Genomic DNA, 23,518 nt, shown 5'->3' with positions numbered 1-23,518 from the left:
AATGCTTAGTTTGGTTGTCTTCTAACTGGCATGGCAGACCCTTTTTGCACTAGCTCTCCCTTTTACTCTTGTAGCTATGTGCTGGATGTTTCGTTGCTTTGAACTTTCTCAAAGAGAGTATCGATAGGGCTAGGTAATAGCTCTGCCGGTAGAGAGCACACAACGCTTGTGCATGCTCACGCGTGCGTGTGTTCTCTCTCTCTCTCTCTCTCTCTCTCTCTCTCTCTCTCTCTCTCTGACTTGGGCTTGGGGATGAGGGAGATGAGACCCTTTTCTTGCTGCTTAGCTGAGCATCAGAATTGGAATCCTGGCCCCTGGTATGGTGGTCAGCTTCACCAATGGACTGATGTTTCCTATGGCCATGCCCAGTATCTTTGATGTGGGCATTGGGCGGTTCATGGTTTCAGCAGAGGTGGGAAGGATCCCAGGAACAGGACTTCAGGCCAGAGCAGATGTGGGTGGGCTCAGATGCTGCTCTCATTGGGTAGATTTGGCCACCAGTAGAATCCCACCTAAACCACCATATACCCAGTTGATCCCATCTCTGTTCCCTCAGGGAACTGTCTGGGACATTTGCTCATCTGTGCCAGCAAGTTGACATCACCCGAGATAATCTGGAGCAGGAAATTGCTGCCATGAACAAGAAAGTTGAGGCTCTGGAATCACTTCAGAGCAAAGCCAAATTGCTCAGGTAAGTGGCCCATTGGCCTAGCTGGGGGAGTTGGGGCTTGTCTGCTATCTGCTGTCTCTAGTGTGGACGCCAGGTGCTCTTTGGGGATACAGCTTTCTCTTGTGAGATGTTTGCCAGGCTCTGAGTGCAGGATGGTGCTAGTGCTGGAGGCTTAACACACAGCGTCACAGACCTCAGGGTGCTTGCACATGGGACACAGTGACCCGGGGAACAAGCAGGACAGTGCTGTGATGTTGCAGGACATGGGTTGCCTCCTCTGAACTGTAGGGTCTCAGCACTTGGCACAGGCTCTCTCAGCCAGGTTTTGTCATCCCTGGAGGAGTGGGTCATCAGTTCTGCCTTTTTTTTTTTTTTGTTTTGAGACAGGGTCTCTTTGTAGCCCTGGCTGGTCTGGAACTTGGCATTCGAATGAGGCTGGTCTTAAGTTTACTGAGATCACCTACCTTTACCTCCCTAGTGCTGGGATTAAAGGTGTGCACTACCATGCCCACCTCAGCTCTGCTTTTAATAGGAAAATTGGTGGCCGTGGAAGCTGAGTCCCTTGTCCAGAGAGCCACAGGAAATGCCCAGAAGGACTTGGGGTGCAGGCGGGCTGCACACAGGGCTTGCCCTGTGTGAGAGCCGCCACCCACGTCAATCATAGTCACTTCCTGTCTGAGCGAGCGGGAGCCAGGAGTGCCTAGCACACCAGGTCTCTCCACCAAACAGGGTTGGCGGTCTCTGTAGAACTGTGAAGTTTGCTGGGAGGAGGACCAGTTGGAGAAGCCAGGCTCTGGGTACTGGCCCTGCACTCCCTCAGCTTTCCTGTGCCTCATGGCTTTCATCTGTGAGATGAGACACTAATTTCATGACAGCCACAGCTGAAGGTAGAAGCTCTAAGCCCTCACCTGCTCAGGCTGTAGTAACATCAGCACATGGTGACCTGCATACCCTGTCCCCATCTCTGACACCAGAGGCCCAAAGGGGACAAGGCTGGAGAAGAGGTACTCAGCCGGTTTCAACTCTGGTGCCAACAGGTCAATGTCTGGCCTGTGCAGAGGTGGCCTTCCTGCCCACCACCAGGAACACACTGTTCACCAGCTGGGGCTCTCAGGACAGTGTCTGCTGCCACTGATAGCCACAAAGGCAGGCTAAGATAGGACCCAAATCTTCACCTGTCAATCAAGAAAGCTGACCTCCAGAAATTTGGGAATCTGGGCTGCAGCAAAACTAGAAAAACCTGCCGGGTGGTGTTGGTGCATGTGAGTTCCAGGACAGCTAGGATCTATTACACAGAAACCCTGTCTCAAAGAAACCAAAAAAGAGGCAGGAGGATGGCTGTGAGTTCCAGGCCAGCATGGGCTACTTAGTGAGATTCTGTCTTAGCCCACGTCTTTTTTAAAAAGCCTGGCTCTGTCCTCATCTGCAGAGTGGGAAAATGTGCTGTTGAAGGGTTAAGGGAAGGTTCAGACAGGTAAGTGTGAACTGTCACTGTCTGCCATCTGTACAGAGCTCTCTTGTCTTTTCAGGAATAAAGCTGGCTGGTTGGACAGTGAACTCAACATGTTCACACACCAGTACCTGCAGCCCAGCAGATAGTGGGCAGCTGGGGCAGGCCTGCACTGAGAAGAGGCAGGGCCGCGCCTCCCGTCAGCTCCAGTCCTTGGCCACTGCAGAGAGAAGGAAGGAAAGCACCCGCTGCCTTGTACTGTTTTGAGCCCTTCAGCACCAGTTACTCCCTACCCCTACAGGAAGACCCCTGGCTCATACCCTGAAGGTGACTGACAAGGATTGGACAGCTTAGCACCAAGGAGTCATGCATGTCCGTGTCTGCTCATCATGTTCACTTGGTTGAAATTCACTGTGCATTTGATAAGGTCTTCCCGAGGGTAGCAGCCTACAGAATGACTGAGCGAGCCCTCACAGGCATCAGGCTGATACTTCCACCTTCTCCAGCCCGAGCACCTGCAGGGAAAGACAGTGTTGGATGCAGTTGGATGCAGGGAGAATGCAGTTCTGAAAGGGCCAAGTTTGTGCCAGAGGGCTTGTATCTTGTGCTTGGCCCTCAGCTTCAGCGCTTTTCCCCACTCACAGAGCCTTTCAGTTGTGCTTGGCAGCCAGGCTCAACACATTGGGCTTTAGACTCTGGCGGCTCGCATGAGAAGCTGGGGAGCTGTGGCAGCCAGAGCAGAGGGAGCGAGCGCTCAGGGAAGGCACGTGGATCAGGGTGTCAGATGTGGCAATGCTGTTGGTGTCCGATATGATGACATGGGACTTGCCTCCCTTTTTGCCATTGAGGTCCTTGCTCTCTTATTTCAGCTCTTGGCCTGTTAGTCCTAGCTTTTTAGTGAGAGCTGATTTAATCCAGATGGCTAAAGAATGTAGCAGGAGGAGTGGTGGAAGATGGGGGCGGCCTGGGATGGCTAGAGAAGGTAGGTACCAACCAGATCCCTCTACCTGACCTAGCACTGAAGGGCGCACAAGCCCCTGAGCTCACCTCCCTAACTTCAGCTCATCCCCACCTTGCTGCAAGCTCCCTGCGGCCACCATTCTCTCGACTGCACCCTGTGCCAATAACTGCAGCTGGCCACAAAACAGCATGAGAAGCCTGACAGCCATTTTCCTACTTCCCTGACCCTTGGGCCTCCTCTTAGCCTGCTCCCGAAACCTCCTGCTGTTTGCTTAGTCTCCTGTGGACTCTGAATTTCTCATGGTTTAATGTTGAAATTGTTACTGGTCAAAGTGGGGAAGATTCCAGTCACCAAGGTTGGTTGTCTTAGAAAAGCAGTTTCGGGGTGACCAGGTGGAGAGTGCTTACAGATAAACCATTGGCTCCAGCCCCTCCCTGAGGCCCATAGCCAGAAGCTCCCCTGGGGACAAGGTCCAGCTGATTGGGTACCCCACGGCCATGTCCTCTCCTGCCCATGTCTGCGTGCTCGCTTGCCTCTCAGGCTGCCCTGTTTGCAGTGACAGAGATGGTCTTAGTCAAGGTCAGCATGTAATGGGAAGAAGTAGTGAATGTGTTGCCAGGCTGGACAGATGGGGTCACCTCTCAGATGGGGTCAGGACAAATCAGTGTCACATGGTCCCAACAAATGTATTCTTTGGGGGGGGGAGGGAGAAATAGAATAAACTCTTTTTCAGTATAGCCCCTGAGTAATGAATGAAATTTTGAACTATATTATATAGTAAAAATTCCATTTATACCAGCAGGGAGAGCCAGTACCTGAGATGTTTAGCGGAGCACTTTAGTTTCTTGCTGCTAACTATTGTGTGATCTTTGCTGGGGCGCACAAGGCTCCTGACACAGCGAGTTGCTTCTGGTGTATTTGAGGTGACGCACCTGCCTGAGTTACCTGTATCTCTGCTGATGTGTTGGACACTAAAATAAAGCCCCAGTTGTGACCCTGTGTGAGCTTTCTGCCTGGCAGTGGCCCTGCAAAGTCTCTGCGCTGGTCTGAGAAGAAAAGACTTGGCCTGCCTCTGAGGGCAGGAGATCCAGAGTGATTCTGTACAGAGTTAATTCTCTGTAACTCCACACATTCAGGGCTCATGTAAAACATGAGTGACTCAGTAGGCCACCCCACTCTGCCTTCTGAGAACTTGGCTGTGACCTTTCTGGCTTGAAGGGCCCTTTGGAGTGGGAAAGGCATGGGTGGCTTCTCCTTGCCTTGTGTATGTGCCCTCTTGACTGAGGTTCCTCCCTACCACCCACTTGTCTATCTCAGAAACTTTTGAACTCAGCTGATGGTAACTACATCCGTCCAGATTCCCAGTCCACAAACTCAAGGGGTCATCAGATCCACCCGCACACATACTGTACCTGACCTGTCATTCCTTGAATCTCCGAGCCCCTGATCTCTTCTGCATCATAGCTACCCTGGGCTGGTACAGGCTATTGCCTCCCACCCTTACCTCTTTGACCTTTGACCTTTGCACTTGAACTGAGCGTGTGCCACACTCCAAGCCCCTCCACCTCCCTGCCCCTCTTCTTGTGTACAGGCGCCACCGTCCTTCCTCACCCTGTGGCACACAGGATATGCATGTGTTCCAGAACAGTCATCTCAGGAGGTGCTGTGTCTGGCTCCACTGCTGGACCGGGCTCTGCAGGGCTGCCCTAGTGTTTCAGGAGAGCAGTTAGCAGTCTAGGACTTTGGGGGAGTTCACACATTCCTGGAAGCCTGTGGGCAGACAATGCTAGGACACTCAGATGTGTGTACTAAGAATTCAGCTTGTTCAGCCCAAAGTTCAGAGAAAGAAGACTAGCTGATGATGTCCTAGCGCCTTGGGCTGATGGAGGGGAAGGAAGGGAAGAGAGGGGGAAGCCTACTTCTGAGCCCAAATCTTATTTTCCCCAAGCTTATCAACTCTCCCCTCCACTAGAGACACACCACGATCTAGTATACACGCATGTGAAAGAAAAGTTTACCAAGTGCATGCCCCTGAGGGTGTGGGGTGGAGGAGGCCTCTGTCATTAGCAAGCTGTTGTTGCTGACTCACAAGGAAAGATATTCTAGACCTTGTCTCACACCACACCACTCCACACACACACACACACACACACACACACACACAGAGTTAAGTATTCTCAGGTAAGGCCAGACTCATCCCTGCTTCATCTGCCCACTGGAAGGTCAGGGGAATCAAGGGTGTGGGGGTTTAACCCTTTAGTGACAGGGTGCTGGAGGGACCAACCCCTCTCCCAGACATAGCAAGTTTCAGGCCAGCCATGCTGCGTAGTGACTCTGTCTTAAACAGAAAGCTGGGTGGCACACACCTTTAACCTCAGCACTCAGCACTTGGGAGGCAGAAACAGGTGGATCTCTGTGAATTCTAGGTCTGCAGAGTGAGTTCCAGGACAGTCAGAATTATACAGAGAAATCCTGTATGTATGTGTGTGTGGGTCCCTGCCATTGACTTGCCCAGCATGCAGGAGGCCCTAGGTTTGATACCCAGGACAGTCAGAATTATACAGAGAAATCCTGTATGTATGTGTGTGGGGGTCCCTGCCATTGACTTGCCCAGCATGCAGGAGACTCTAGGTACTCCTGCCTTTTATGGAGCTTGCCTGGATAAGTGTTGCTGGAGTTTCTTGTCCTGCCAGATCCCACTGTGACTTCAGCCCCAAATAAACACATGGACACTGTATTAGTTTCAAAACTGTTGACCAATGGCTAGGGCTTCTTACTAGCTAGCTCTCTCTTGGTTATTAACCCATAACTACTCATCTGTGTATTTCTACATGGCCTTATCTTACCAGAGAACACCTGGCACATCCTATCTTCCCCGTCTCTACATGGAGTCTCTTTGAGGTACCCCCCCCACACACCTATCTTTCCCAGAGTTCTTCTTGTCCTCCTAGTCCCACCTATCTTCCTGCCTCTATTGGCCAAACTGTTTTATTCATCAACCAATAAGAGAAACATATATACAGAAGGACATCCCCCATCAGGTAAGAGCCAAGATCTCTTAGGTAAAAGACAAGAGGTCAAAAGAGAAGTGTGTGAGGAAGGTGTGCAGGGGGAAAAGGATGGTGTGGTTGGAGGACACCTAACTGAGGTAACACCTGAATAGAATAGTCTGGAGGAATGAAGTCCTAGGAGATCTGGGTAAGGTGAGTGGCAGAAATAGTGTGCAGAGGCCCTGAGTGAGTGTGTGCTCACTGTCAAAGAGTGGAAGGAATGTGGTAGGGAGAGAGAGGAAAGAAAGCGGATAGGACCTGGGGCAGAATGGGCTGTTGTTTTCCCGAGGCAGGTGCTCCTGGGGTGAGAAAGGGCTACATCTTCGAATGGGCCTGCACTGCACCGGGTGGAGGAAAGCACTGAGGATGGAAACGGAGACCAACCAGGCAACGGGACAGGAACATTCCAGATGGGGCTGTGAAAGTGCCCTGGACTAGGGTGCTTACAATGAGAATGGCAGGCCTGGAGAGATGGCTCAGAGGTTAAGAGCACTGATCAAACCCAGCGATCTGTGCAGTCTGCACAGCACTCCACCATCAGAGCTGCATCCCCAGCACACATACGTCTCTTGAGAACCGCATGCCCACATTTTGGTGAGCCATATCATGCACATGAAGGTCACAAGACAACCTTGTTGAGGCAGGGTGCCTCTTTGCTTCCAAACATGCTCCAGACTGGCTGGAGAGCTTACAGGCCATTCTGTCTCCACCTGCCTCCCTCCAGTTAAATACCCTGTGGGAGTGGTCTTGAGCCTCTGGGGGAGGGGTCATCATTTGGTGGGCTTTCTGAGATGCTGCAGGGTTTGGAGAGAGATAGGGGAGGGGACTGAGTGAAACTTCCACCAGAACATTCCAGACTCTTTGGGTGTATGGATGCCAGGGGCTGGGGTGAAGCTTCCACCATTTTCTTCTACTGTGTGAGCTATGACATTAAACTAAAACATTAAACCTAAACAGGCAAATTCAGTCTGATCCAGTATTGTGAGCCCACCTTATCCCACCTTAAAATCCATTCCCCTACATACTCTTTCCTTTGACTATTTGCATTAGCAAGCAATTTGAGTTCTTAGGGAGTGTAGTGCTTCTGTCTTGTAGGGATAGACAGATTTGGGTCTAGTCACAGATCCAGAAGTAACTAAGGGTGGTGAGGACTGGTTCTGTGTCAGCTTTGTCCTGTTTAGCTTGTCCTTTAGTCAAGACAGAACCCCTTCCCCTCAGACAAGGGCGGAGAGGCCAACACTACAGTGGGCAAGCCTGCTGTCCCAGTTCCGTGGAAACCAGTGTCCTCCCACACATCTCCATCCCGTTACAGGACCCCATTCTTGGCCAGTCAGTGAGCTCACTTTATCTGCATTCGCCTTACTTACAAGGTGGCTGACACTTGACCTTGGATTGTAGATCAGCTAATCTCACAATCCTGTGGCTGTAGGAGGGAAGCATCTCTCCCAGGACACACTTAAGAACCTTTAGATCTTTTATGTGCATCCAGGACTAGGAAATTTCATCACTAGGTTGGTCCCTTTCCTTTGTTACTTTATGCAGAGATGCCAGAAGCACCAAATCCCCTAATCTTCCAGAAATGTTCCAAAGTATAGTACACAGAGTCACTAAGTTCCTTACTGCTCAAAAAGCATGAATGGGGGGGGGGGGCAGTGGGTCAGCCACATTTATCTTGTTCAGCAGCTCATGCCATGGGTTATCAGCGTTCTCTGCACTACCAGGAGAGTCACTGGCAACTTCTGGTTTGAAGAGCCAGCTCCAGATATCACCAAGCATACGAAGGAACATCCATCTCTAGAACCCGGCTGCTCAGTCCTACAAGCCTCAGATCCAAACTCTAAGTCGTCTCCAGGGCCTAAAACACGCTAGGGAATTGTTGGTGTGGAGGACACGTTGAAAGGTCAAAGAGGTCAGAGAAGACATCCACACTGGCAAAACAGTTTCTCCCTGTTACTTGACTTTTTGCCTTTGCTACCAGTAGAAAGGTGCCGCCCACATTAAGGGCGGCTCTTCCTCTGATCATTCGCTGTCCCACCTGTCAATCCTCTGTTGACCCACCTCTAACAGTGATGCATTTAGAGTTGACACCAAAGGTAACCTTCAAAATTTTTTCTTCTTTCCTCATACCCAACACAGAATGGGCACTTACAATATCACTAAAATGTGCTTGTTGAAAGGAGACAGTGAGGGCAAATTCCAGGACGCTTATTTCAAGGGTCCTCCGAGACATTTTCCTGGTGCAGGCTGGCCTTCTGACTCTGTGACGGAGAAAGGAAAACAGCTAACAGCCCAGGGCATTAAACACACGCCCTTAAAAACATTAAGGTAACACTTCCATGCACAGAGCTTCGGGTTCAGTCTCCAGCACCACACAAACTGTATGTTGGAATATGCTTGTAATTCTATTATTAGCTGCTGTAGAGGCTGCAGGTTAGAACAGAGTCAATCAAGGTCAACCTCTTGACAGCAAGTTTGAGGCCGGTCTGGGTTACATTAAATTTGGGCTTAAATAGGCTTTCTCTGTATATCCCTGGCTGTCCTGGAATTTACCTTAAACTCACAGAGATCCACCTGCCTCTGCCTCCCAGAGTGCTGGGATCAAAGGTGTGCGCCAACATGCCCGGCTAATTTTGCAGGACCAGACTTTTGGTATCTATGTTGTAATTTTGCCAGTGACTTCTCGCCTTCTGTCCCCACTCTTTTAAATCTTTGTCTTCCAGTATCTCTGGTACAAAGTAGGCACTTCACAAAGACTTGACGTGTTAAAGAGAGCAGGCCTAATAGTGCACGCCTACAAACCCGCTGTCCCCCACTAACCGAGAGCAGCCCGTAGTCTGAAGCAAGCCTAATCTTTTTATATTTCTGATTGTGAGCCTTTAACGGCTGAGCCATCTCTCCAGCCCAAGCCTAATCTTTTTAAGACTTTCTCTTTAAAAATAAAAAAACTTGAAAGATGGACTGCGTTGCCATCGTCGCTTGTCCCGCCCATCACAGCTTCACAATCATCCGGAAATTACGTATAGGCCCACACTGGCCAATCGGAACCTGTAGTTCTGGTCTTTCCACTTAGTAAAATTCGAGTAGGGAGACTTGTCATTATCAGTTAACAAATCAGCAGTGAGGGGACATTAGGCCCACCTCCAAATTGAAACTGCCGCTTCCGGATGCGAATAACGTTTGTCTGGCGTCCTGCTCGCCAATTGGCCAATCAGGACAGCTGGCGGAGGTCCCGCCCCAGTATTACCCAATTAAGACAACCATCGGAGTCCCCGCCCAGAAGAGGCGGGGCTTCGGCGTGCTGGGGACCTGGGCTTCCGGGTGGAAAGCTCTGGAGTCCCTCTATCCGAAGCGGCCACTGATCTTGGGACCAGAGGGATGTGCCTACTCCCGGCTAGAACAGGTAGAGAAGGGACAAGCGCCCAGGCTCGATGTGCACCCTGCCTGGGTGCACGTGAGTAAAAGCTGGGGTCTGCTGCTCTGCTCGCCCTCTGCAGACAGCATGGAGACCCGAGTCCATGGGGGCGTGTCGGGTGGCAGAACTGGGACAGATCAGGGCTTCTGACCCAATCCGGAGTTAAAGTTCTGGTGCTGGTGGAGTAGTCCAGACTTGTGGTTGTAAAAGAAGCAGGAGTCTTAGTCTCTTGGCAGGCAAGCGTTTCCTGTTGTCCATATTCATTCAAAAAGAGCTCTCCACAGCATTCTGAGATGTGGTCCTTGGAGGTAAGAAATAGCACAGTTGGCAGGAAAAGCAGATTGGAATTAAGAATGTTGGAGACTTTCCAGACATCCCGAATGGCTTTGTAGTAATGGGCATTTATTAACTGCCGCCCTAAGGGTTTAACATGCACCGTCCTGTGTTGCCGTACTGGCAGCATGCTAGGGTAAACAGTATGCTGAGGACAAGAGGCACAGAGAGGTTAAGTAACCCTGGTGACTGTATCCAGGCTTTGTCATCGATGCTTTGACTTCAGGTAGACTCTAACCTGAGCTCTTCCTTTGAGCATCCTGCAGCACAAGGCCAGTGACATTGCTTTGAGAAGCTGTGACCCACACCCAAGATGGCAGAGACTGGAGACCCCAGTCAGCTTAGGCTGCTCAGCCTGGAGCTGCTGAAGGAGCTGTGGGCCAGGCACAATGCCATGTGTCGGGCGGTGGCCAGAGCAGCGTCACAGGTGGGTGGCTGCCTTGGTAATGCCCGGGTGTGGAGGAAAAGAGTGCCTACCCCCTGTGACTGTGTCCAGGCTTCCAGGGTCAGCCTTGCACAATGCACCCATTTTCACTGATGCTGCAAGACTGAGGCAGTGGGGGGAAGGGTCTGGGCTGGGACACCCAGAGGCCACAGCAGAATGAAGAGCTGTGTGCTCAGAGCAAGCCAGAGTGGCTAGGCACCGGCCAGGCTACTGCTGGGGTAACACGACCTGTTTCTTTTCAGCCAAACCTAGACTATAGCAGCAGCAGCAGCTTAGAGATGTCACTGTCCCAAGAGAGTTCTTGCACCTCCTCAGTGGCCCCAAGCTCACAGGACAAAAGACGTGTGTGGGAGCCACTGGACAATCATCGAGAGGACACATCGGATATATCTCGGTATGACAAGGACAACTGCACGGTGAACTCTCTTCCACCTGCCACGTGCCAACACCCAGAGCCCCAGGATGGTCTGTGGCCCCCCTCAGTACCCTTGCTAGCCACTGAAGGTCTGAAGGGGCCACCAAAAGGTCTGGGACCTCACAAGACACAAGTCCCAAAGTCCATTCTGTCGCGACCAAGCAAACCATCTAAGGTAACTCGGGAGTGCCTGGGAATCATGGGGACCTTTTTGAGCCTCAGTTGCCCTAACAAATTGTTCTTGGAAAAGCCTCCCTTCTAGAAGCTTCTAGAAGGTCCAATGAGGTTTGTCCAGTTATTGCTCTCAGTTCTTAGCACTTTGGGAAGAAGGAGGCAAACCATATTATAAAACCATATTTTACAGGTGGAAGGGCTGAGGCTTGGAGCCCAGGCTTGTTCAAAGCCACACCCAAAGTGGGGCCAGACTCACCTTCCCTTTTCCGAGTTTCCCAGCTGAGGTTAGCACCAACCTAGAGTCTAAGTCAAAACACAGTGCGTTGTTTCCCCTGAAATGGGGAATCAGCCCTGCTGATCTGGCCCGTGCCCTCCTTTTCTACTTCCTCAGCCCAAAGTGACCTTCTCTCAAGAGTCTGCAATGCCTGAGAGCAGCTGGCGCTTCCAGCCATACCTGGGCTATGATTGGATTGCAGGTGAGGGGTGGGGCTGGATTAATCTTAGCCTGGAAGGACACACATGAAGCTGAATGAGTGAGTGAATCAGGGCTGCTCCATATTTCAGCGTTTATAGAGGCCAGGCCCCTGCCCAGCACTAGTGGCAATATCTCCCCTCTGCCGCTCTTCTCCCGGCACCTCAGGGCTCCTGTCCCCCCTCTGGCCTCTCTGCCTCATTCCTGTCAACTGAGTGTTAAAATGCATAGCAGCAGAAATTTTGTCATTTTAGATTTTTGTTTTCAATTTTAAGTATTGTGGTGTGTGTGTGTGTGTGTGTGCTTACCTGTATGTATGTCTGCTGTGTATCATGTGCATGCCTGATAACCTGTGGAGGCCAGAAGTGAGCATCAGAGCCTGGTATTGGCATTACAGATGTTGTGAGCCACCCCGTGGGAGGTGGGAACTGAATGTCTGCAAGAGCAGCCAGTGCTCTTTTGTGTGTTTGTTTTCTGTGACAGGATTCCTCTGTGTAGCCCTGGCTGTCCTGGAACTCACTCTGTAGACCGAGTTGTGCTGGAACTCTGAGACCCGCCTGCCTCTGCCTCCCGAGTGCTGGGATTAAAGGTGTGCCCCAACACCCAGCTTGGTATCCTTTTGATTTGTCATGTGACTTCCTTGATCTCTACTCTGGTCACCTTCTCAGACCTCCTTTGGAACCTCTGCCCTGTGGCACTAAGCCACCCAGCTCAGGTCTCCAGCTTTCTGGCAAGTGTCACCATTCAGGATCGAATCAGAGACCTTGGTGACTAATCAGTCTTTTGCCTCTTTAGAATATAGCTCCCTCAGAGTGGGAGCCTTGTCTAGTTTCCTGCTCTTCTCTAGCTAGTAAGAATGTAAGCCAGGGGCTGGAGAGGTGGCTCAGAGGTTAAGAGTACTGGCTGCTTTTCCAGGGGTCCTGAGTTCAATTCCCAGCAGCCACATGGTGGTGGCTCACAACCATCTGTAATGAGATCTGGTGCCCTCTTCTGTTGTGCAGACAGGCATACATGCAGGCAGAACACTGTATACATAATAAATGAATAAATCTTTAAAAAAAAGAAGATTGTGAGCCAGGTACATGCTTACAGTGTTGAGTTGGAAGCCAGCCTAGGCTACTTGAGACATTATCTCAAAAAAGAAAGAAAAAAGAAAAAAAAAAGTAAGCAGGTCATGGAGACACATATGCCTCTAATCCCAGCACTCAAGAGGCAGAGGCAGTCTAGTCTCTGAGATCAAGGCCAGCCTGGTCTGTATATGGAGTTCCAGGCTAGCCAGGGATACATAGTTACTGTAAGGGCTCTGGGAGAGAGTTGTCTGTGGATGGCTGGCTAGGTCAGGGCAAGCCTGTGCTCAAACAGAGCTGGCATTCTCAGTGGGGGAAGAGTCCTAGGGGTGAGGTGGGGCCCCACGCCATCCAGCCTTAACTCACCCACCGATGCTTTCCCCGCCCCAGGGTCCCTGGACAGTGACTCTCCAGTCACCAGTCAATCCGATACCTTCTTCTCTGTGCTGCAGAGGTTTCGAGAAACCAACAAAGAGGATTGCATTTGCAACTCCCCTGAGTAAGCAGGGTGCATGAGGAGCGTGGAGGGTGGTTAGGGGACTCTGTCACTCATCCTGCTCATCTTCTGTCCGCCCCCCTCCCCCTCTGCCAGAGCTGTGTTCCCAGGCCTGCAAGAGAGCTGTGGTGTGGAAGAGGACCATGAGTGTGAGTTCACACTTCCACAGGCCACTCTGAGCTGGCGCCTCAGGGAGGGCAGCCTGGTGTCTGCAGTGTGGGGTCCACTCTGGCCTGGGGCTCTGGCTGGCTTAGGTCCTGCCCTTTGTAACCACCTCTCTGTAGCAGCTTTCAGAGACGGTGGGGTGTAGCTCTCAGTGCCGCTGAGAGGACATTTCTGCCTGAACTTTAGGTGTGAACCCAAGACTTTGGGAGGAGAGAGCCTAGGGGAAAAAGTAGCACAGAGTGACTCCTCAGTGGATGGTATTGCTTGTGTGACTAGGGACAGCCAGAGGCCCTGGCAACAAATGCCCTGGCTTAGGGGAAACTGTGGTATCATGGGCCTCACAGGTGTGTACTGTTACCGTGTCAACCGGCGCTTGTTTCCTGTGCCAGTGGACCCGGGTACCCCTTGCCGCCTGTGTGGGATACCCCGAGACCAACAGGGTCCTGAGACTCTGGCAGAGCCTGCACAAGTCAGGTGAGTGCATTGGAATTCCTGGGAGGTCCCAGTGGACAGTTGCAACTAGGGTAAGGTGCAGAACGTGGCCCCTGCTAATTTTGATGCTGTGCCCCTTGCACAGGGTGAGCATCCCACTATCCATCCTGGACCCCCCACACCGGTATCGGATTCATAGACGGAAAAGCTTTGATGCATCTGACACTCTGGCTCTGCCCCGGGTAAGCCGCCTGCCTGGAGAGGCTAGAGGAAGGCATGTGTGGGCAAGATCCCGAGCTAGCCTCGAGGAGAGGTTGCCCCAAGGCTCTTGAATGCTAGCAGGCCTCTGGCTTCACCTGGTCTGGGGTGGCGCCCGTCCCCGCATGTTATCTAGGATAGGTGTCTATATGGGCCCTATTCACTGAGCTCTTGGGTGCCACAAGCATGGCTCTTAGGGCTGTTTCCCAGAGCCACAGCAGCCACTGTCTTACCCCACCGCCACACAGGCTACAGAGGCAGAGTGGAGCTGGTAGGAGAGATGAATTTGAACCCAGACCTTGATGTTTCTGTTGTGCGTCCCATCTCCTAGTCAGGATGGGAGTCAAAGGGCGTCCTACTCACACTGGGTGAAGGACAAAGTAGCTGCAGTTGGGACAAGAGGAGAAGGAAAAGGGAAAAGACCCTCTGGCGCCCCTATGAAGTGGGTAGAGAGGGGACTTCTCCACACTGGGGTCTGAAGACAGAGTTCCTGCCCTACCGAGGCCCATAGCCATTTGGTCCCAAATAAGCACACAGAGGCTTACATTGATTATAAACTGTTCAGCCAATGGCTAAGGCTTCTTATTGGCTAGCTCTCTCTTAATTATTAACCCATTTCTGTTAATGTACGTATCTTCACATGGTCCTGGTTTACTGGAGAATATCCTGGCATCCTATCTCCCTGTCAACTATTTCTCTACCTTTCCCCTTTCAAGAATTCTCCTAGTCTGGTAGCCCTGCCTTCCTGGCTAATGGCCAATCAGCATTTATTCACCAGCCAATAAGAGAAACATATTCACAGCACACAGAAGGACATCCCCCATCAGGGTCTCAAGGATGGTTTAGCAAAATCATGCAGCGTAGGTGCTCAGGGCCAAGTTCAGCATGGAAAGGACTCCATTAATATCCACATCCTCTCATCTACCTTGGGGAGCGGTTGAGATGGCCAGGTCAATAGGGACGGAGATTGGGGTGACCTAGGATAACTAATGGGTAGATGTACCTGCTGCCCCAGGGAAGGGGTCATGGCTGCTCAGGGGTGTTTTCCATAGTTGGGATGACTGATGCCTTTAACCTTTGCTCTCTACAGCACTGTCTCCTAGGCTGGGACATCCTTCCTCCAAAGTCTGAGAAAAGCTCTGTCCCCAAGAATCTTGACCTCTGGTCCTCTGTCTCCTGTGGAGCCCAGCGCCGACATCTGTCAGCCACTAGCCCGTCCTGCCTGGTAGGGTCCCCAACCTGGGGTGGGGGTGTCTGGGCGGGAGCTCAGGCCCCGACAAGGTTTCCCTCCAACTTTGGCACTTCTTGCCTCCTGCCCCAGGAAGGTGGGCATCGATGCAAGGTGCAGGAGGAATTGAGGCTAGTACTGGGTCCCACCTGTCCCCGAGTGACCCCCCCCACACACACACACCAACGTTTTCCCATTCATCTGTCCTCTAGTAACTCCCCAACCCCTCCCTCCACATTCACCTTCCAGGCCTTGCCGATCTGGTCAGAGCCTCAGGTTCCTCAGCACCGGCCCTCCCACTAGAAGCCCTGCAGACTGACCACTCAGAAGGGAACAACGTTCTACCAGTGCCATCAGCCTCCCCTGAGGAGGCAGCACCTGAGAGATGGCAGCCCTCACAATGAGGCTGAACCCTAACAAGATGGAAGTATCTGTGCTGTCTCCTGGGTTGGGCAGCTGGGAGGGTCTAGGCCTGGCTCCGGCCTGTTTGCCTCCTGGGGGTGGAACTCCGGAGTGGAGGGGGAAGAGGTTCTGTGAGGACTATGTAAATAAAACTCAGGGCCCTGTACTTCCAGTCCTCACATAAGCTTGTCTTTCCTGCTGGTCCCCTTGATGTCCAGGTGTCCTGGCCTCCGCTGGCTTCACTTTGCCTACGGGAGACACTGGCTGCCTGGAGGTGAACACCCAGTGAGCACTGAGCACTTAGAGCGAGGCTTCTGTTCTGTGTATTTTTTTGTGGTAGGGTCTCACATGGCCCAGGCTGGTCGGGAGCTCACAACGTATCCAAGGATGACCTTGAACTACTCTGATCCTCCTGCCTCCACCTGAGTATGGGGTTACAGTCATGCCCCACTGGGCCCTGCTTGGGCTTCAAGCTTTTACTGTAGCTCTCAGATCTAGATAGGTGGCTGTCCCCCCAGCCAAAGGCAGGCTAAAACCAAGGCCAGTGTTACAGTATCTCAGGCCTGGGGAGATGGCTCAATGGATAAGAATTCTTGCTATGTAAGCATGAGGACCTAAGTTCAAATCCCCAGGACCCATATAAAAGCCAGATACGTACTGAATGTCTGTAATTCTATGGAGAAATGAGAGGTCCTGAGATGAGAGAGACAGAGGAATCCCTAAGGCTCCTGGGCCAGTTAGCCTATCATACACATTGGAAGAACAATAAAGAAAACTCCTACCTCACGGTGGAAGACCACCCAAAATGGTCTTCTGATTTTTTTTTTTTACGCACACCATGCCATGTGTACACCGGAATAATACACACACACACACACACACACACACACACACACACACACACACACACACACGCACGCATATGCACACACAGCCTCACTGAAAGCTGTATCTCATATTGAGTGAGTGAGCTCTGTCCTTGAGCTCAGTAGAAGGGCTCTCTTGAGGTCCCTGGCATCTACATGCCCATTTCTGGGCCCAGTTCTAGAAACTGGGTGACCTACAGCCCTAGGAAGGATAAATTGGGAGACTGACAGTCGCGCAGCTGATCAGAAACAGATTTGGGAGGTGTTAGGGATCCGAATCCTGATTCTCTCATCCCTTGTATGCTTTAGGTTGCATGATATTACATTTCAGCTTTGTGGGCTGGAGAGGTGGCTCAGAGGTTAAGAGTATTGGCTGCTCTTCCAGAGGACCTGGGTTCATTTCCAGGCAGCCACATGGTGGCTCATAACCTTCTAATAATGAGATTTGGTGCCCTCTTCTGGTGTACAGGTGTACATGCAGGCAGAACACTGTATACATAATAAATCTTTAAAAAAATATTTTTCAGCTGGGACAGATAGCTCCCAGTTAGGAGTTTGAGTGAGAATATTCTCTGGCATGAATGTTCGATCTCTAGATCTCTAGTGGTGGTGGGGTTTGGATAGGCTTAGGAGGTGTGACCTTGTTGGAGGAAGTATACCACTGGAGGTGGGCTTTGGGATTTAAAGACTCACAGTTTTGGGTGCCTTCTCTCTGTGTCCTGTTTGTGGTTCTAGATATGAATCTTGGGCTCTCAGCTTCTAGCCCCAACTGCCATGCTGCCATAGTGTCCCCATCATTATGGACTCCAACCTTCTGGAACCATAATCCCCAAATAAACCCTTCCTCTACGAGTTGCCTTGGTCAGTGGAACAGTAACTAAGACGCTGCTCCAACAGAGGGCTGGCACTGTACCCCTCGTGGGTGGCACGCCGATGCCTGTGACCCTAGCTGCAGGGGATCTAGCACCCTCTGGAGCCTCTATAGACACTTTTGCATATGTGAGCACACACACAAATATATTTTATTTAAAGTTCTAGTTTCAGCCTGGGGAAATGACTCAGCAGTTGGCATAGGCTGTTCTTCCAGAAGTTCAGGGTTCAATTCCCAGCACCCACTTTCTGTGACTGCAATTCTAGGAAATCTGATGGCCTCTTCTAGCCTTCACAGGCACCAGGCATGCACGTGGTACACAGACGTGCATGCAGGCCAAGCACCCTTACATACAAAACACCAGAGTCATAGAACAAGACAGAGCAAATGGTAGCTCTAACCAGAGGCACTGTGTGTGTGTGTGTGCATGCATGTGTGTGTGTGTGTGTGTGTGTGTGTGTGTGTGTGTGTGTGTTGAGTTCAAGATGGCCTGGTTGGCTTCAAAGTCATGACAATCCTCAAGCCTTAGCCTCTGACACTAAGTATGCTCCATTTTTGCCTTTTGTTGTTTTGTTTTGTTTTTTGAGACAGGGTTTCTCGTAGCTTTGGATCCTGTCCCGGAACTCACTCTGTAGACCTGTCTGGCCTCAAGTGCTGAGATTAAAGGTGTGCACCACCACCACCAGGCCCACTTTGCCCTTGTTAGTTAGCATGTGTGTGTGTGTGTTTGGCATGTTTGTTTTGTTTTTATTTAAGCTTTCTCAGCTTAGAGGATTGTATTGTCCTATGAAGCAGTGAAAATGCTTTTCCTGTTTTCATCCCCCATGTGTTAGTCAGGGTGAGTGAAGTCATGCTGCAGTAACAAGGCCCCAAATCTCTGACTTAGTGTAAAGGTTTATTTCTTTTGTTTTTTAATTTTCTGTTTTTCTGTATACAATGTCAGACCTTTTACTTAAGTCATTTTTCCCTTGCTTGGGGCTGGAGAGATGGCTGAGTGGTGAAGAGTGCTTGCTGCTCTTACAGGGGACCAGAGTTCAGTCTTAGCATGCGTGTGTGACTTAAAACCACTTCTAATTCTGGTTCTGGGGACTCCAGCGCCCTCTTCTGGCCAACTCACCCAGTGAGCATACATACATACGTGGAGGCAAAACACTTGAACACATGAAATAAAAATAAACCAATGTTAAAATGGCTTTTTCACATAGTATGTCTTCTCATTATTAATTTCCATAGTGGGAAAATAAATGATGACTTACATTTGTGGACAGATTATTTAGGACAGGTAAAACATTGGGGAACAGTCGGTCTGTTTAGAATCTGACAGGACAAGTTGTCACTTACGGGGTCTGTTATTGTGAGGGGGGGGACACGCATGCTACAGTGTATGAGTGGAGGTCAGGAGGCAACCCGGAGAGTTGGTTCTCTCTGTTCTTGACCTCAGTCCTGGGATCGAGCTCAGGTTACCAGGTTTGCTCAAGCCATCTTGTCCGCACAGGAATTCTTGCTCAACTTCCCTCACTTCCTCTGGGGAAACTGTCCCCATCAAGTTGGGCCTTCTGACATCCATCTCCCCTTGCTGCTGGCAGCCACCATTCTCTCTGTTTGTCTTTGTCTTTTTTTTTTTTTTTTTTGAGACAGGGTTTCTCTCTGTGTCTTTGAACTTGACTAGTCTAGGAACTTCATGTAACTGGAAAGAACCAACAGCGAGCCTTTGTTGACTGGGCTATTTCCCTGCATGTAACGTAAGCTTCATCCATGTTGTGATGTGTCAAGATTTCCTTAGTAATTTTATTTTTTGCAAGAAAGTAAGTTTATAAAGGATATTGCCAGGGGTGGTTGGCTGGGTAATAGTAAGACTACAGCATGCTTTTCTTTTTTCCTTTAGAATTGCTTTCATTTTTGAACGTTGATTAATATTCCATTATATGGCCATTCCACATTTTTTAACCATTCATTCATTCATTTATATTTGGTTTTTCAAGACTGGGTTTCTCTGTGTAACAGCCCTGTGTGTCCTGAAACTCTCCGTATAAACCGGGCTGGCCTCGAACTTACAGAGATTCACCTGCCTCTGCCTCTCAAGTGCTGGACTTAAAGACATGCGCTTCATTGAGGAGGGGATGGACCCAGCACTGGCCTTGATCCCTCTTTATTTTTTATGTGCATTGGTGTTTTCCCTGCACTATGTCTGTGTGAGGATGTTGGGTCCCTTGGAACTGGAGTTACAGACAATTGTGAGCCGCCATGTGTGTGCTGGGAATTGAACCAGGGTCCTCTGAAAGAGCACCCACTGCTCTTAACCTCTAAGCCATCTCTCCAGCCACCAGCACTGGCCTTGAATGCTTCCTTCCTCTCCCTCTCCCAAGCTAGGAGTACAGGTGTGTGCCCCTTTGCCAGATTTCTTCAGTTTTGACATCCCTTCTGAGTGTGTATGTAGTGTGAAATACAAGATTTTTACTTCTAAGGCAAGAATTTTATGATGCTCTGAAGTTCTAGGAATTCACGTTTCGGTTCAACCCAAGTTCTTCCTGGGCCTTGTTCTGAGCATTTCAGCAGAGTATGGCTTCGGAAACACAGCCTCCCAATATTGTGACCCTGGGAATATCGTGTCGCCTCCTGAGCTGGCTTTTATTACCTATTAAGGTGTGGCAATGCCAATGGAGTTGAAGGAGACAACACAGCCACCCAGAGTGCTCTACGTAATGTCTAAATGGTTTACCTCCATGGCCTCTTGGCTGGGCTCTAAGCTGGGGTCTACCTCCAGCACCAGTCCATAGAAGAGTCACGACACCATCAAGGTGTAGATAGCTTCTACAGGGTTCCCGAGAAAACACCGTAGTCACATGGGGTACATCGGACCATGGTAAGTAGGGGATGTTTGCACCCAGGGAGACATTAAGCCTCTCCTCAGTTCTCTCCTGGTCTCTGCTCTAGCCTGTCCTAACATCGAGATCATCCCCAAAAGGATGAGGTGCTGAATTTGCTCTCATTCAGCCTTCCCCAGGCTTTTTGCCCTTGCCTGTCTGGGAACACATAGGGTGTGCATCCTCCTCCTCCTACTTTGGCAGGGTTTCTCTGTGCAGCTTTGGAGGCTGTCCTGGATCTCACTCTGCAGACCAACCCGGCCTCAAATTCACAGAGATCCACCTGCCTCTGCCTCCTGCGTGCTGGGATTGAAGGTGTGCAACATCGCCACCTATCGATATTTCTTGTTTTCATTCATTATCATTTTTGGACTCAGCGCTCTGTCCATAGAGAGGAAGAAGGGCTGTGGGTGACCAGGGCTTTCCCTGTGACTAGCACATGAAGGCTGAGGGTAGCGGTCTAGGGCGGCCAAAATGCACAGGAGACTGAAAGGGAAAATCCAGACTGATGTGACCAGTGAGAACAGCCTGAGGTTGGGTCCATAGCAATAGGTTTATGTGGTGGTTTGGGTTGAGTTGGAGCTAGCCTGGCAGGAACAAGGCTAGTCTATGGCTTTCAGACCTTTGGAGCAAAAAGCTCAAGAAACTGGGATTGCCCCAGGAGTCTCATGCTGGGAGATGGGAAAGGCTGCCATTCCCGGGAGCAGGAAGTGTAATCACACAGTTCTGACTTGTCAGACCACCTTTTGGGAGAACTGGACTTGAAAGGACGGGCCAGTTTAGCTGGGTGTGGTGATGCACACCTTTCATCCCAGCACTGGGAGGCAGACACAGGCAGACCACTGAATTCAAAGCCAGTCAGGTCTACAGAGCTAGTTCTACGATAGCCAGGGCTACAGAGAGAAGCCCTGTCTCAGAACAAAACAAAAGCAAAAGGCAAACAAACAGAAGAGGAGGGGGAAGAAGAAAGAAAGGATAGGCCAGTGATGGCCAGAACCACCCTGGCCAGTGATGCTTAGACCTGCACAGATCTCCTCCAAACCTCTTCTGTGTCAGAATGCAGAATATGGACTTGGGGCCGGGGCTGCCACTGGATTCCTTTGTTCTTCCCAATATGGCCACATTGAATACATTTCCTTTTTTTTTCTGCTTTTCACTGTTTTAAAGTTGACTACTGATGAAAAGTGGCCGAATCTGGCTTATTAGGGCTGCCAGATCCAGACTTTAATCCCCATAACTCCTGTAAAAATGATGGTGAGCCAGCCAAGAATTGGACCTGAGATCTTCTGGTGGGCAGCCAGATATAAACATTGCCATCGTGCCACAGATCTAATCCTCCCCGACCACAGAGTATCTCGGGCCCCTTCTGGTCTGGTCCTGACAGTGACAGTTCCTCTTCCCAGACCCATCAGTCCCCAAGAAACTGCTTGCTTTTGTCAGCCCCTGCTGTTGGGACAGGCACCTGCCTCCATGTTGAGGATGTTTGTGTCTGCTGGACAGGGTTGGGGACACATCACCAAAGTCTCAGCCTGGGGAGAAAGATAAGGGAAGGCCTAAAGAAGTTTCCAGGTCTAAGATCTGGTGTGTCTGCAGGATCCTCCCTGTTGGGGTTAAGTGAACAGGGAACAGGCTAGCTGAGGAAAAGTCAGAAGATTGACAAATGAAAGATTATTGGCCTGCAGGGCTTGGAGCCTTCCTGCTATTGAGCAAGTGTCGGGAAATGGAGCTTGCACATATGCACACCATGCAAATGACCCAGGGATCCTACCTCAACCTCTGCAGCAGGACTGCAATCTAGCCCCGGCACAATTCCCGGCTCATCTGTTTCTCTCCTTTGATCAGTTATTTATTTCCTTCCCTATGTCTATCCATATGCCTTTACCATTAGTATTATCAGCCACATTTGCTAACCCCTCCACCTCCTGGGAGGCTTCTGTCTCAGAGGAAGAAGCAGTCTAGCTCAAGCCTCCTGTTCTCATGGGTTCGGTGCTCAGCTGTGGGTGGTAGGGCTCAGCATCCACCTCTACCCTTGGGCAAGTCAGGGCACTCAGAACCTGAGCCTGTTTCCTTGCCTGCCCACTGGGCTACCTGCAGGGGATGTTTGGAGGATGGAGTGATATGACCATTGGGATGCAGGAACTCTGGCCATATGGACTCCTGGTAGCCTCTGGGTCACCATATTGGTCTTTTCTCCACTGTTCCCTGACCTAGGCCAGGTAGGTTCACCAAGCCTTCATGCACTACTGGGCCCGGACTCCTGAGGGTGCGGCCTCTGGTGTGGACTGTCCCCAGCCTCTGCCGTGGTCATTGACACAGGGAGAGTTCACCACATCCTCAGGCCATGAAGGAGGCTCAGTAGCAGCCTCCAAAATGTATGTCCACCTGGGACCTCAGAATGTGACCCTACGTGGAGGACTTCTTCCTGGATCCATTGCAGGTGTCTTGAAACAAGGTGTCCTGTTAGGGAAGGCTCACCTGCAACCATGGCTGTCCCTTTGAGTGACAGGTTCCACAAATGGTGGTAAATCTTGGCTTCTCACACCCTTAAGCGAAGGAAAACTGGAAAGAAGCCGTGTCTGCAGAGACTGATTAGAGCTCTGTGGACAGGGTGGAATGTTGCTGGTCCACAGGCTAGCGACTTTATCTTGGACTAGTTCTGGCCCTCCGGAACAGCCATTCCTTGCCCACCTAACATCCTGGGACTAATAGATAAAAGGCCTTTAGAATCTACTAACTTAGTAGACCTCTAGCTTCCACCAACCCGAAAGATCATTCTTGAGCTTTTAGAAAAGTTTCCCTTAGCTCACTGAACCACCTCTCCAGGGCACGTGACAATGTGTTTTAAACTTGCCTTGATTTACGACTTAATTTTTTCTGTAAAACTATTAAAACTTCACGAAACCTCTTCCATGTTAGAACATGGAATTAGGGTAACCTAAATCTGTGTTCCCTATCCTCATGACTATGCGAAATGGCTTCAGAATTCACATTAAGAGGAGAGCTGTGGATTTTTTGGGTTTTGGGTTTTTGCACTTACATGCACCCTCCCTCATGTTCCTATATCCATACATGCCCCAACACATGTCCACAAGCATGCACGCACATACACGTGCCTTAGGAGGTACCACCTTCATCACCACGGCCCCAGAACTGAGTCATCTAATAGCCTTGGGACTGCGTGTCTTTCGCAGAAGCCACCGTTGGGCTTCTCCGTAGCGGAGGCCTCGAACTCTGTTTCTCTTGGTCTCGCTTCTCATTCTGACTGCGAAAGGCTGTTTTCTATCTCTCCCTTGTGGTTTTGACAGAGCTGTGGCTGGTGCTCAAACCCCAAGCCTCCGGTCCACCACCTCCTTCTCTGGTCAGTCCACTGGGGCTGGGAGAGGCCCAGGACTTCCCTGCTGGCCAGCCCTGCAGTGTGGGAGTTGAAAGGTAGAGCAGGAGGAGACAGGAAGACCAGAAATGATGTCATGGGGGGAGGGGTGTGGGG

General features: G+C 50.7%; 2 protein-coding genes across 4 annotated transcripts in view; both read left to right on the top strand.

Annotated features, from left to right (window-relative positions):
• Mfn2 (mitofusin 2) overlaps positions 1 to 4,085 on the top strand; it is a 28,298-nt gene extending 24,213 nt beyond the window's left edge. For all 3 annotated transcript variants that reach the window (XM_051173724.1, XM_051173723.1, XM_051173725.1), the window contains 2 exons: positions 557 to 691; positions 2,200 to 4,085. In XM_051173724.1, coding sequence (XP_051029681.1) covers positions 557 to 691; positions 2,200 to 2,269 — 205 coding nt within the window. In that variant the 3' untranslated portion in view covers positions 2,270 to 4,085. The remainder of the gene's footprint in view (positions 1 to 556; positions 692 to 2,199) is intronic.
• A 6,029-nt stretch (positions 4,086 to 10,114) lies between these two features.
• Miip (migration and invasion inhibitory protein) lies at positions 10,115 to 15,596 on the top strand. The gene is made up of 9 exons (XM_051173726.1): positions 10,115 to 10,303; positions 10,564 to 10,911; positions 11,302 to 11,386; positions 12,840 to 12,948; positions 13,042 to 13,094; positions 13,455 to 13,584; positions 13,688 to 13,784; positions 14,891 to 15,025; positions 15,332 to 15,596. The coding sequence occupies exons 1-9, from the start codon at positions 10,190 to 10,192 to the stop codon at positions 15,443 to 15,445; spliced, it is 1,185 nt and encodes a 394-aa protein (XP_051029683.1). The 5' UTR covers positions 10,115 to 10,189; the 3' UTR covers positions 15,446 to 15,596.
• The last annotated feature ends 7,922 nt before the right edge of the window (positions 15,597 to 23,518 follow it).

The sequence above is a fragment of the Phodopus roborovskii genome, unplaced genomic scaffold (genome assembly GCF_943737965.1).
Source record: "Phodopus roborovskii unplaced genomic scaffold, PHOROB, whole genome shotgun sequence".
In the NCBI taxonomy this organism is placed as follows: domain Eukaryota; kingdom Metazoa; phylum Chordata; class Mammalia; order Rodentia; family Cricetidae; genus Phodopus; species Phodopus roborovskii.
The sequence above is the reverse complement of the archived record's forward strand: the minus strand, read 5'-3'. Positions and strand labels throughout refer to the sequence as shown.